General features: G+C 42.5%; 1 protein-coding gene across 4 annotated transcripts in view; it reads left to right on the top strand.

The window, feature by feature from the left end:
- Nucleotides 1–14,577, top strand: part of TASP1 (taspase 1) — a 257,097-nt gene that overhangs the window by 219,594 nt on the left and 22,926 nt on the right. The window contains exon 13 of one of the 4 annotated variants that reach the window (XM_072943776.1): nt 10,336–11,348. The exons of 1 other annotated variant lie outside the window; for it this stretch is intronic. In XM_072943776.1, coding sequence (XP_072799877.1) covers nt 10,336–10,461 — 126 coding nt within the window. In that variant the 3' untranslated portion in view covers nt 10,462–11,348. Of the gene's footprint in view, nt 1–4,024; nt 5,073–10,335; nt 11,349–14,577 lie in introns of those variants that run through there. 2 more of the 4 variants (XM_072943773.1, XM_072943774.1) reach the window with 2 other exon arrangements.

Below are 14,577 nucleotides of genomic sequence, written 5' to 3' on the forward strand. Positions count from 1 at the left end.
TCAGACAAGCTCTTGCCTCCAGCTGACTTTCCAGAGACTCAAAATTTCAAAACAAACCAAAGTCTGGACACTTACATCACAGGACGTGTGCTGTTCAGATGGGTGCTATCGGAGCTAGTCAGAGAGCTCTAGTGGAGCGCAGGATCCAGTCAAGGACGTCTTTCCTGAAGAAAGAGCCAACAAAAGGGTATTAGAATGGAGGGAGAATACCCCAGATGCCGCAGTCTGCGGCTCTGTCATCAGTCCTGTTCACGTGTTATTTGTCATTAGTTCTAAATTCCAGTAAAAGTACATTGCTATTTAAGTGGGTTTAAAGACACCTTGTTAAGTCCTTATGCTTGTAGGACACCCTAGAATCTGCTCAGGACTTAGATACTCAATATAAAATACTCCGTTGCACTTTTAAATGTTGCATGCAAGTTCATTGTAGAAAGTGGTCTATTTTTAGGCTCGAATTCAAACCCACTTCTCTAGAACTTATAGAGATAAACACTCATATAAAATATTCTCTTAAACAGCTCCCACTGTTTATAATATGATTTGATGCTCCATTGAAATCTCCACAGAAAGTTTCAAATACATCTTGACTCAAACTTTTTCAGTCCAAGATCACTTACTTTCTGATGAGTCAGAAGATCACACTGATGGATGAAACTGGGGAAGTGTTGACATATATTTGGATGGTTAACCATTTTATTCCCCTCAACACCAAGACCACGCGAGTGTGTTTGGTAACTGCAAAATCCCCCTTGACTAGATGATGATTTGGGGAAGAGGTAATCCTGAGAAATTAACCTTAACAATTTGTTTGTCTAGTTGAACATTTCTGTCTTACGTGAACAGCTCAATTTATACAAATCTCAATATATTTTTTTAGTACTTTGCCCATGTGCCATTAATAAGTATCTAAGACCGTTCTCATTTTTTTTTCCCAATTCTTTTTTCTTTTACTTCCTAACTCTCCTTGACACCTTGTGGTTTAGTTAAGTATATTTAGATGTTTTTCTGTTGTAAACTTGATAGGGGTGGGGGTGCTAAAGATAAGTTTGGATTGGCCATCTGTGTTTTTATAAATCTCAAAGGATTGCTTGCTACCAAGTCCCCTGGCCTATGGGACAGGAATTTCTCCTTCTAGTTCTGGGTCTTTTTCATAGTCAGCACAAAATCAGTTGCTTTAAGTCTGACATCGCCCTGGTCAAATTGCAGGCTGTCGGCTTGGACACATAGTCATTCTTTGATCTTCTAACAATGAATTTATTCTCTGTTGCCTCTGGTGCTTGGACCACCAGTCCTGCCAGGAAATCTCATTGGATTCTCCCTGAATCTCTGGGAAATATGAGGATGGATTTTTCTGTTAGCTTCTCTTTCTGGGACAGATATTTTAAGTAACCTGATTGGAAATTTTCAACCTATTTGTGAACAGAACCTGACAGTATTAATGTTTCTCCTTTGGAGTCTGCATCATGGATTCATTCCTAGCTGTAACTCCTTCTCTCAGTGCCATCTTATAGAAAATTCTAGACCAAGAAGGAAATTGTCATTTCTGCTTTATTCTTCTTTTTCTTTAAATTGTGCTAAAATATGCATAACATAAAACTTACCATTTTAACCATTTTGAGTGTACTGTTCAATGGCATTTAGTACATTCACATTATTTTGCAGCCATCACCACCATCAATTTCCAGAACTTCTCACCTCTCAGACTGAGACTCTGTGCCTGTTAAACAATGACTCCCTATTTCTGCCTCCCCTGAGCCCCTGGAAACCACCATTCTGCTTCCTGTCTCCAGGAATTTGACTTCTAGGTACCTTGTACAAGTGGAATCATGCAATATTTGTCCTTTTGTGTCAGGCTTATTTCATTTAGCATAGTGTCTTCAGAGTTGATCCACGTTGTACCATATGTCAGAATGTCACTCCTTTCTTAAGGCCGAATAAATATTCCATTGTATGTATAGACCACATTTTATTTATTCATCTATTGATGGACATTTGGGTTGCTTCCCACTTTTTGGCTGTTGTGAATAACGCTGTTGTGAACATTGTGTACAGATACCTTTTTGAGTCCCTGCTTTTACTTGTTTTAGGTTCTATACCCTGAAGTGGAACCACTGGATCATATGATAATTCTGTGTTTAATTTTGGGAGGAACCTCCATGTTGTTTTCCACATTCTTGTTCCCTGTCGTAGCTGTGTGACTGTGTTCATGGCTGAAGAGGGTGAGATTAGGGATGAAATGGACTAAGGGACTTCTACTCTCTCAGGGATCTTTGTTTTGAAGAACTTTTTTTTTTTAATTGATGAATGATGCCTGAGAAAAAAAGTCTTTGACCTCGTCTTAATGAGTTCCTGAAAGAGTAAAAGGGCCCCATCCCCGCTGAGCCCTGGGGACTGTGGATTTGAGCTTTTTGTGCCTGATGTGACAAGGGCGCTGGGGAGCAGCACCAAACAGCATGTCCTCTTCAAACGTGTCCCACTAGGTTAATGAGACATTACAAGAAACAAAAGATCCACAAGTGTGTCTTACTGTGGACTTCTTGAGTATAGTATATCCCCGTGGTGAGCCCCAAGGATGTCTCTCAGATGCAGTCACGAGGCCAGATTCTGAGACACGGTTCCCAGAAGCATGGGCCTGGTGAGTGAACTCAGTATCACTCGCCTCCGAGGAGATACCTCAGAAACTACCTCGCCCAGCTGTCCATCCCAAAGACGACAGACCTCCCCCCGTAGGTTACAGGTTGCTTCCTTCCCTGCACACAGGAAAACTAAGTACCCAGAGAGCATTTCCTTTTCTCCAGACCTTTCCAAATCATTGACCTGTGTCAGCTACCTTAATAGGACTTGTGCAGTGAGACTCAAGAACAGTGTCCACCCTCAAGCTAAAACCAGTCAGCTTCCCCACGGGCCCATCTAAAACATATGCTTGCTTCATTTTTGGTTGCATGAGAGGCTGTCAGACCCAACCTGGGCCTGGCAACCTCACCAGCTGCTTCCGACGACTTCACTCTGGGACTTGAACTCCCCGCAGTTCAGTCCTTAGAAAAAGCTTTGGTGGAGAAGCAGAATCAGAGAGGATTACCTGAAGGGTATGTAGTCCCTCTGTTCTTAGAAACCCGGCATTTATCTATCCCTGGATTAAGCCAGACCATCAAAAAGGAATTCCTGGCTGACGTCATCCTGACCCCTTGTGGAAGGCCTTTTACTGTCTTCCCCCTGGGCCGGCCTTCTCCGAGTAATGTTGTAGCGCTTAGCCCTACCAAACTCCTGTTTGTGCAACTGGCGTCTTCACTCGTCCACTGTATGCAGTGTCTACTGCGTATGAAGCCCTACGAGAGGACGGCTCCTTGGACTCAGTGCCAGGAACACTTCTCTCCTTGAAGCAGTTGGTCTGTTGTGATCGCATTACACCACGTGACCCACTGTCTGGTTGTGGCCACCAGAAAGCTCAGATAGGGCAGCAGCTGACCTCTAGCACGGGTTCAGAACTCAGGCTAGATTTTGTGTTAACCTCACACCTGTCTTTAACATAATTATAAGTTCTTTTTCTTTTTTTTTCATTGCCTCACTCACTTGAGGTTGTTGAATGATCTGATTTTTGTAAGCTATTTAAATCCTTTAAGGGGTAAATTGAGGGAATAAACATGAATCAGGTATTCTCAATTGCTTTGAACGTTTAGAGGAAAAAATGTATATGAATTGTTAGTTACCAGGTAACTAATGTGCTTAATAGAGTTGGCCTTAAAACCACTGTTTTTCGGAGCATGACTGCACTGGGGCCGTGGCTGTCCCGGACAGACTCTGTGTCTCCAGGTGCTGGCGTTGTGCTGGGCAGGTAGCAGAAGCTCAGCTTTTGCTCCCAGATTTGGACACACAGGATCTGTCTGCACCTGAGTTACCACCAGCACAGCCTGTAGATGCCCGGAAGCAAAGAGAAGCCGTGAAGCTCTGGTGTTTCCTCCGCCTTCGTTGCCCGTTGGGGAACACAGGCGGCACCTCTAACATTCTCCCATCTCCCCCTCTGCAGACTCACATTTCCAGACTGCCTCCCGGGGCGGTGGCCGGACAGTCCGTGGCAATCGAAGGTGGGGTCTGCCGCCTGGAGAGCCCAGGGAGCTGAACCTTCAGGCTGAGCGCCGAGCATCCAAGAGGCATTTCAGAACCTGAGCTTCGTGGGGGTTTTAACGGAAGTCAGATGTTTTTACCTTCCTCGTTTTCTGAGTCCTGTGGCAGCCTCGGGCACTGCTAGTGACACTAGCGCTGCTGTAGTTAGTGCTTGGCGACACACGGGCCTTTGGCGGATGAGCAGGACTGAGTGTGCGTGTGTGTGTGTGTGTGCGCACACGTGCAGTGCGTGCGCTTGCTTCTCCTTCGATGAAATAGAAACTCCTCCTTGTTGTGTAACCCAAGACCAGGAATGATTTAATCCTCTTCACAAAATGTGTTTACGAGTAAAACCTACTGTTACAAGAAGCAGTTTTGATCTCACAGAGAGGTACCGACCGTCGCTGATGCCATGTGTCTGAGCTGCAGAGTCCGTCTCCTTGTTGAAATGATCTGCCCGTGTAGTGCTCCCCTTGACAACAGTAATAGTAACGCAGTGTTTTTATTTGTTAGCCAGTTTAAGTGGATCCTGTGATAACTTAAACTGTCCTTCTCCTCCCTCGTGTGGGGCATTTTTCTTTAACAAAGAATGGTTTCAGTGAAACAATCTCACGGAGAATTAAGGTCAGAGCCTTTTTAAATAATAGTCTTATTGATGAAGTTTGTACTTCTTTCCTCAAGCTTTTCGAAGCTTAAATACGGCACAGCCTCGTGCTGTGGGTGCTGTATTATGAGAGACTATGTAAAGAGAACAGACGGTGATGAGCAGTCCTTAATTTGTGTATAATGGAATGTTATTTACAATGTAACACTGTAAATAAGAAAGCAAAATTTATGGGGAAATTCAATATTATCTTTGTTTCTTGTTTAAATATATTTTTAAGATAAAAGGCACAAAAATAAAAGAAGCATATTACTGGGTATAGTGTGTGACTCCTCTTCTCAGACTAATAAATTATCTTTGAAGCCTAGATTGGCGAGCTGTTTTTATTTTCTTCATAAAAAGTTACTTCTTCCAGAAGTTATACCTTGCTCCCTCTTGCTGTGGTTCTGATTGTTCAGAATCCAGTCTTAGCTCTGTGTCGTTAGGCTGGACACCAGCAAGACAAAGGATGAACTTAGTACATATGTGATTAAATGATCGATATAGAGGTCCCAAAATGTCCTTTGTAATTTGAGTTAAAAAAAAAAAAGGAAAGGAATAAGAGTATTTTGCTTTGAGAAATGGTAGTGGCAGCTGAAAACTCAATGATTTCAGTGATAAATTGCTTCTAAATGTTATATTTAGTGATTCTGGAGCCACATAAGAAAACCAAGGCTTCCTTTTGATTTTACATGTACGAAGTAGCTATCAAGAAGACACTAAAGATAGATTCACTGGGGGTGGGGGGGTGGGCTCCCTGCACCATATAATCATGGCTCTGGGCGATGACTGATAAAGCCTCAGATGAAATTATACACTTGACATCGATGTATGGCCAAATTATAAAGGAAAGACAACCAAAATGGAGTGGGCGTAAATATGAATGATTTGGGAGTTGCCGACTTATGTTCCCCATACAGGCAATTACATTTGTCTCGCTGTGTTCTCGTAGACAGGTTGGTGCCATGGTATCTGTTTCTCATTCTTAATGAGGCTGAGAACTTGGTAAGAGATGGGCTGGCTGGTTGGGGAGCCTTTGGCTTCAAAAGCTTTCAAAGACCTGTTACCTGTTGGCAGCGTTTTTTCAGGAACTGGATTGGATCACATAAAACTATCAGGACACTTTGGAGTCTGAAAATCATCTGAACTATTTTACCAGGAATGCCATTTCTTTCATCTCCTTTTGACTTCTTTTTCATTCATATCTAAAAGTTTGAGCTTGTTAAACACCCCTTTTATGAAGAGTTTAAAAACTGGTCAGTGTAAAAGGGCACAGCCCCTCCAAGGACGGTTTGTTAAGGCTTTATTCTTCAATTTCTAATTTTTTTAAATTTAAGAATTATAAAACCAGGAGGAAAAAAAGTGATACTCAAAATTATGGAGACAAAAAAGTAATGTGTAGTATCAGTCCCTTAATTATAAGATTAGATGTTAAAGAAGCGATACGGGAACCAGGAGAAATTGACAGAGATAAAATCAACTTAATTTCGCACAAAAGTAGACAAGGTAGAAACAGGTAAGGATGTAACATCATTCCTTAGTCTGACTTACATCTCCCAGACTCTGACGCTGTGTGTGCAGGTGCCCACTTTTAATGCGGATGGTCCTGACTGCAGGCCTGTGTTCCATGACTTCTAAAGGCCTGAGCAGTGGATGTTAGGTTCTCGTGAGTATAGTTAAGCCAGGCCTGGATTCCTCAAAGCCATCACTGTGCTCTTGCTCTGAGTTTGGAAATGGGGGTGTCTTCCACACGCTAAGGTGGTGGAGGATGTGGGCTCTGCCCTAGGGGGCCCGGAATACCTGTGCTGATCAATGGGCGTGGCAGCCTTGTCTGGGCTCCGTCCTCACTTGTCTCCTCTGCCCTTCTCCCTGCCTCCGGTGTGTCTGCCTGTGGCAGGCCCTCTCTTATCTTCCAAATGAGAACTGAACTCAGATACCAATGTCTGTTAGAACCGTGTGCAAAGTACACATACACAAGCCCTTAACACTCATCTGAGGTGCTTGTCTGGGAGTTTGCGGATGTGGAGACATCTCTTACAGCTGCTCAAAAGCCTTTTGTGCCGAATCCCTCATCTCCCCCGTTTGAGAGTGATGGTGTTGCACACCAGTTGCCTGCAGGGAAGCAAGATTACTCTGCTAAGTGTTGGATGGAGGGTGTGAGGGAGGAAAGGTGGGGGAAGAAAGGAAGATTTAGAAAAGTTCTAGAACTAGTCTCAAAACTTGAGATTGTATTTAATTATTGTGGAATTTTAAAAATTTGTTCATTGTTATAAAAGCAATCCATGCTTATAATTAGAAACTAGAAAATAGATAAAGAAAAGCAAGAAAAGATTTAACTCATAACCCCACTTCCCTAGAGACAAGAGTTAATAACACATTAGCTTGCATCCTTATAGACTCTTAAGCATAAATTTTCTGTTTCTAACACAAAAATGGGATTATATTGAACCCCCCAAATGGGGTTCTGTAACCTGCAGTTTTCACTTAATAATATGAAAAGCTGTCCAGACCTGTAGGCTTACACAGCACCTCATTTACAGCTTCCCCATACAATACTGGTTTAGCTAATGCTGTTGAATTCGTGTATTTTGTCCCCATACTTTTGTGTAAATCCATCACGGTGCTGAGAACACGGTCGGCGTTCATTTCCTTAGGCCACAGGTCCTCACCACGAGCGCTGTGGTGAAGTCTTAGCGAAGGAGCGTCGGCTCGGCAGGGGTCCTAGAGCTACCTCTGTCGTTGCAATCGCGGATCTTCTGTTTCAGAAGGTCCCAGACAGCGTTCACAGGCTAACATCTGCACCTCCGTGCCTGAGGGCTTGTTCTGGAACCTTGGAAAGCTGCTCCGACCCTGCACAAAGCAGACCAGAAGTGCCAGGGGGTCCACACTCCCAGAAGCAGTTCAGCAGGTGATGGACAGTGGCTGGTGTAGAAACACACAAGGGGCGCCCCGGCTCCTCGGCAGGATGGCTCCGATGCATGTATTGCACACTGTTCTTGAGAGATTTAAGCTCCAGTTGCCCCCTGTGGTCATTGACTATTAATACACCTTCTATTAGCTTTCTTCCCTTCCCTGCACTCTTCTCCACCCTGCCTGCCCCCAAACCTGTGTTTCCTGGAATCATCTCCTAAATGAACTACCTGCACTTGACTCCTTATTTGGGGGTTACTTCTGGGGAACTTGAAACTAAGATACATTCCGTTTCATATACTCTTGGCCACGAGGCTTTGGTGGGCCTTTGTCCCTCTCCTCCGGAGGGTGGGCTCACCAGTCTGCTTGTGCACCCCACTGGGGCCTCTCTTCCTGCTTTGTTGAACCATTTTCATCCATAACATCATCCGATGAACATTCTCCAGGTGATACGGCTGGAGGTACCACAAAGGTGGGAGTTTACAACTAAGTCAGTGCTGAAAGGCACCAGACTGCTGGGGACAGGCAAACACTTTCAAGGAGGCGGTGAAAAACAGAAGCTGAAGGATGCCAGTCCATCGAGGATTGATGGACACCTTAGAGGAAATGGCCTGGAATTGTGTTAATGGTAGTGGGAAGAAATCGTGGCCAAAAGTGTGTTAGGGACCTGAAGAGACTTGAAGAGACCGAAAGAGTGTCACCAGTGTCCCTGTATCATGAGCACATCTCCATGATGACCGAGCTATAACAACCACATACGGTGCCTGTTTCCAGAATGCCATCTCTCAAGCCCGGACGTAACATAATTTTATGGTTAAATTTGTAAACAGTGCCTCCCAACATTTTTCTTAAAACAATCTGTTTATTAAGTCAAGCCTATCAACTTTATTCTGACAGAAACCCTATCCTTGCTCAGTGCTGTGAATCCATTGGTGCTGTGAAGCCCGGTCTTCTTGCCCTACGAAGGTTGCAGTGGTGGGGCAGGGGGTGGAGGGTCTTAAAGGGATGATGATGGGAGCCAGAAGATGAGCCCTTGTGTGTATGATGAATTTGTCTTCCTTTAACTATATTCTAAGCTTTCCCTCAAATCTGGTTAAGTGTGGGAAGGAGGTGCTGGGAGTGAACATGGTGGGCTACCGGTGGGAATGAGTAAGTGGGAGGTTGGCAACATAAAAGTAATTCTTTTACATTAATATTTGTTCTGGGATGTTCAGAATTCTTAAGCAATGCCCTGCCTTTCCCCAGCACTTAATTTGGGGAAAGTTCATAAGATGTCTATTACCAGAGACCCACAGGCTGACTGGATTGACCAGGCAGATTTCCTCTCCCCACATGCTGCTGTCTCTGAAGTGTACGGCTACAGGAAGGATTAAATCTAAACCTGGCATGGGCCTCCCTCCGAGGCTGCGCCCTCAGCTTTCTGAGACCCATCAGCCCCGCCCAGGGCAGCTCTTCATGACCAGCTATGGAAAGCGGGAGGGAAAGCAAGCTCCGTGGTTTCTCCTCTACGTGCTGGAGTCGTCGAAGCCCTGAAACCACAGTGGTAAAGCCGGAAAAACTGGGCGAGGGTTTCTCTGCCTCAAACCTCCATGGGGGTTTCACTGATTGTCAATAGAGCTTCACAAGCTAGAAAGAAAAAAAAAAATCTAAACAATTCCTTTACCCTCCGCTGAGGCTATTATGTTGAAGAGCCAAAGAGTTGCTCCTAAAATGGCCTTTCCTGGCCTTGGAAAATCCAACAACGCTTCAGAGATAGAGGATCCTGTTCTTCTATATGAAGAAAAATGGGTTGGGGGAGGGGGGAGAGTACGCATGTGTGAGGTCCTGGATTCAATCCCCAGTACCTCCAGTAGAAAATAAAAAGGAGACAGAGAGAGAGAGAAAGAAAAAAAAGAAAAACGTTCATTTCCATGCAGAAGTAGTAAGATTTTTATCTTTCCACCCAAGATTTCCCCCAAACCTGTTAACTAGCTGCCTTCTCCATCTGACTAGTGGTCACTCCATTCTTCTGGGTGCTCAGACCAAAATTCCCTGGAGTCTGTTTTTCCATGCATCCCAGCATAACAAACTGCTCCAAACGTTAGTAGCTTCAACTGCAGTAGCCGTTTTATTTGCTCACAATTCTGTCAGCAAGGCTTGGCTTCACTCAGCGATCTTTCTGCTGCTCTCACTGGTGGTCAGTGGTGTGCTGAACTTAGAGGGTGAGCTGGGGACTGGCCGACTGAGTGTCCTTCCTCTGGGAGACTCAGAGTCTCCCCCTCTGCACCAGGCCTCTCTCTGGGGTCATTGGCGAGACAGGTTCCTCAAGGTTCCCAGGAACACAAGCAGAAGCTGCTGTACCTTTCTAAGGTTTTGGTCCAGAGCTGGCCCAGCATCACATTTGCCACCTTTATTGCTTAAATCAAGTCACCTGGCCTAGCCCAGATTCAAGAGGAAGGGACTGCCTAAGAGCATGACTCCAGAGGCAAGGCTCACTGGGTGCCAGCAACCCACTATCCTTGAGTCTGCTTTCTCTCCTATTTTACAACTACTCAATCAACAAAAGCTGTTGGCCCTCCTTTAAAGTGTATCCGGCGACCAACCACTTCTCGCTGTCACCACTTCGACCAGCAAGATCCTCTCTTAATGAGTCATTACATCATGGTCCTCACTGGTCTCCCTGTGTCTGCTCTTGCCCACAGGCACTTACTTGTCTACCTGGCAGCCGAAAGGAATCCAGTCATGGTGCTCTTCTGCTCAAGCCGTCCAGGACTTCTTGTCCCAGGGTCCATATAAGACCCTGGGATCTGCTCCCTGTCATTCTCTGACGCACTGCCTGCCATTGCTCACTCTGCTCCAACCGTCCCAACTTGGGAAAGGAAACACTCACCCAAGTCCAGGAAGCACAGAGAGTTCCACACAGGATCAACCCAAAGAGGAACACACCAAGGCACACAGTCATCAAACTGACAAAAATGTAGGATAAGGAGAATACATTAAAATTAGCAAGAGAAAAGCAACAAATAACTCACAAGGGAGCTCCCATAAGGTTATCAGCTGATTTTTCAGCAGAAACTGTACAGGCCAGAAGGGAGTGGGCAAGATATAGTTAAAGTGATGAAAGGGAAGAGCCTACAACTAAGAATACTCTGTCCAGCAAGGCTCTCGTTCCAGTTTGATGGAGAAATCAGAAGCTTCACAGATTAAAAAAAACAAAAGCTAAAAGAACTCAGCACCACCAGACCAGCTTTACAACAAATGTTAAAGGAACTTGTCTAGTCATCAAAGCATAAGAAAAGAGAACAAAAAGAAGTAAGAGAAAAAAAAAAGACCTACAAAAGATTGCTTTGGTAGATCAGGGTCTTTTATGGTTCCATATAAACTGGAATTGTTTGTTCTAGTTCCGTAAAACATGTCGCGAGTACTTTGACGGGGGTTGCATTGGATCTGTGGATTGCTTTGTGTGGTGCAGCCATTTTGATAATGTTGATTCTTCCAGTCCAGGTGCATGGGATATCTTTCTATTTCTTTGTATCATCTTCAATTTCCTTCATCAGTATTCTACGGTTTTCAGAGTATAGGTAACCTCCTTGGTTAGGTTTATTCCTGGGTATTTTGTTCTTTTTGATGCAATGGAAATGTTTATGCCAGTTATAAAATTCTGGTTTTTGAAGTGGAAAAAAAGAGTGAATAAAGGGCTGCAAATGGAAAAATATCCTTCTCTCTTATGAGTGAGTTGTATTCCATTACATATATGGGCTGTATCTTCTTTATCCATTCATCTGTTGATGTGCACTTACAATGCTTCCATATTTGGACAGTTATAAATAATGTTGCTGTTAATAGCTAGGTGTATGTTTTTCCATTGTTTTATTTTAGTTTCATTCAATTCATATTTATAATTAAGGAGCTAGTTGCAGATAGTTGACTCTAAAAGGTGAAATTCTTATTATTTCTAAATAGGGCAATGCTGGCTGCACTATAGATAATCCCCCAAATCTCAAAATCTTTATATGATAAAAATTTTCCCATACAGATGAAGTCCAAGTGGCAACTGTCCTTCAAGCAGTGATGCAGGAACTCAGGCTCCTTCCATATTTTGACTCCACCATATTTCAAACATGGCTTCCAAGACCTTTGCAGAGAGGGAGAGAGAGAGGCTCACATGGAGCAGACATGAGAGGAGAGGGCTAGGGCTGCATGTCAAGCAGCATGGGATGTGAATGTGACTACCTGAGCAAGTGTCTTCACTGGAGCTCAAGTCTGACCTGCCTTTCAACTCTTCTACTTTTTTAAGACCATTTTGTTAAGGATATTTGTTTCTGGATTTGGAGTCTTAAAACTTCATGCCTGAACAAGGCAACAGAGATCACTTAGTAATTACCAACATTTAATATTTTAAAAATCTTCAGAAAGAGAATGTGATATGCCCCCCATCTTGGGGGAATTAGACTTCACCAAAATAGCCTGGTGATGTCATGAATCAAATAAGCAATCAAACAGCAACAAAAATAAACCCCAGATTGAGGAGGGAAGTCAGTAAGCAGAGTTGCTATATTACCTAAAATATCCAGTATTTAAGAAAAATTTACAAAATAGCAAAAAGAATAGGAACCTGTGACCTATCCATGGAGGGAAACAAGCAACAGTAACTATCTCAGAGGAGGACCCGATGTCAGATTTAACAAAGACTTGAAAGCATCCATCACAAATAATCTTATGGACTAAATGTTTATGTCCCTGCACCAAATTTAGAATTTGAAATCTTAGCCTCTAATTCTCTCCGATCTTGGATTTCTCAGCCTTCAGAATAGTTAGAAATAAATGTCTGTTGTTTAAGCCATCCAAGATAGAAATGCTCAAAGAACTATAGGAAACCACAATTAAAGAAGTAAAGTGAGGCATGAAGACCTCTATTTCTCATGAAACAGAGAATATCAGTAAAGAGACAAAAATTATTAGAAAAATTAAAAAAGAACCAAATGGAAATTCTGGAGTTGAAAAGTACAAAACTGAAATAAAAAGTGTATTAGAGGAACTCAACAATAAATTTGACCTAGCAGCAACAACAACAACAAAAAGAATTAGCAAACTTGATAGGTTGATAGAGATTACACAAGGTGGAGAACAGAGAGAAAATAAAATGAAGAATAAAGAGCCTCAGAGAGATGTGGGACACCTTTAAGCTCAGGGAAATCAGTCTTTTTTGTTCCTTTTAAGGCTTCAACTGACTGGTTGAGGTCCACTCACATCATGGTGGGTAATCTGCTTTACTCAGTGTTCACTGATGTAAATGTTAATATTATCCAAAAACGCCTTTCAAATTGACCCATAAAATTAAACATCACAGATGTGAATGGATTAAACAATCTAATCAAAATGCTAAGATTGTCAGACTGGACTGAAAAACAAGATCCAATTTTCTCCTCTCTATAGGAGACTTACTTTGCTTGTTTGTTTGTTTGTTTGTTTGAGATTAAACCATTTTATTGAGAGGCTTCTGGGCAAGGTCGAAGGGCTGGAAAGACAATGAAATCTGGTGTCCTTGTGCTGACTAGGATCTCCCTGCCTTCACAGTCACTAAAAGCAGGAGCCACACTTTAGATCAATATATACAAATAGGTTAAAAGTAAAAGAATGGAATAAGATATGCAAACAGCAACCACCAAAAAAGCTAGATTGACTCTACTAAGACAAAACTTTAAACTAAAAGGTATTACTAGAGATAAAGAGGATAATTTTATAATAAGGGGCTCAATCCATCAGGAATTTATAAAAATTATAAACATACAGGCACATAACAGCAGACCCTCCAAATACATGCAGCAAAGCAGAAACAATTGAGGGGAGATAATATCACAGTTATGGTCAGAGACTTCAATACCCCATTTTAAAACTGCATAGAATAAGTAGGCAGAAGATCAACAAAGGAAATAAAATACTTGAATAACACTATACGCAATGTTTATTTACCTAATAGACATTTGTAGAACACCCTGCTCAACAATAGCAGATGCACATTCTTCTCAAGTGCACATGAAACATTCTTCAGGGCAGACCTTATGCTTGGCCATAAAACAAGCCTCAATAAATTTTAAAGGATTAGTTTAGAAAATATTTGCAAATGATGCAACTGACAAAGGTTTAATTTCCAGAATATATAAACAGCTCATACAGCTTAATAACAAAAAAACAAAACTCAATCGAAAAATGGGCAGAAGACCTAAACAAGCAATTATCCAGTGAAGATATACAAATGGCCATTAGGCATGTGAAAAAATTCTCAATATCACTAATTATCAGAAAAATGCAAATCAAAACTACAATGAGGTATCATCTCACACAAGTCAGAATGGCCATCACTTAAAAGTCCACAAGCAATAAATGCTGAAGAGGGTGTGGAGAAAAAGGAACCCTCCTACACTGCTGGTGGGAATGTGGCTTGGTGCAGCCTTTATGGAAAACAGTATGGAGATTCCTCAAAAATCTAAAAATAGACTTACCATATGACACAGCAATCCCACTCCTGAGCATATATCTGGAGGGAACTCTAATTTGAAAAGATACCTGCACCCCAATGTTCAAAGCAGCACTATATACAATAGCCAAGACATGGAAGCAATCTAAAGGCCCATCAATAGATGACTAGATAAAGTTGTGGTATAATGGAATACTACTCAGCCATAAACAAGAATAAAATAATGCCATTTGCAGCAACATGGTTGGCCCTGGAGAATGTCATTCTAAATGAAGTAAGCCAGAAAGAGAAAGAAAAAAACCGTATGATATCACTTATATGTGGAATCTTGAAAAAAAAGGCAAACTTATTTACAAAACAGAAACAGACTCACAGACATAGAAGATGAACTTATGGTTACCAGGTGGGAAAGGGGGTGGGAAATGATAAATTGGGAGTTCAAGATTTGCAGATACTGACTAATATA

This window comes from Vicugna pacos, chromosome 19, assembly GCF_048564905.1.
Source record: "Vicugna pacos chromosome 19, VicPac4, whole genome shotgun sequence".
Taxonomy (NCBI): Eukaryota; Metazoa; Chordata; class Mammalia; order Artiodactyla; family Camelidae; genus Vicugna; species Vicugna pacos.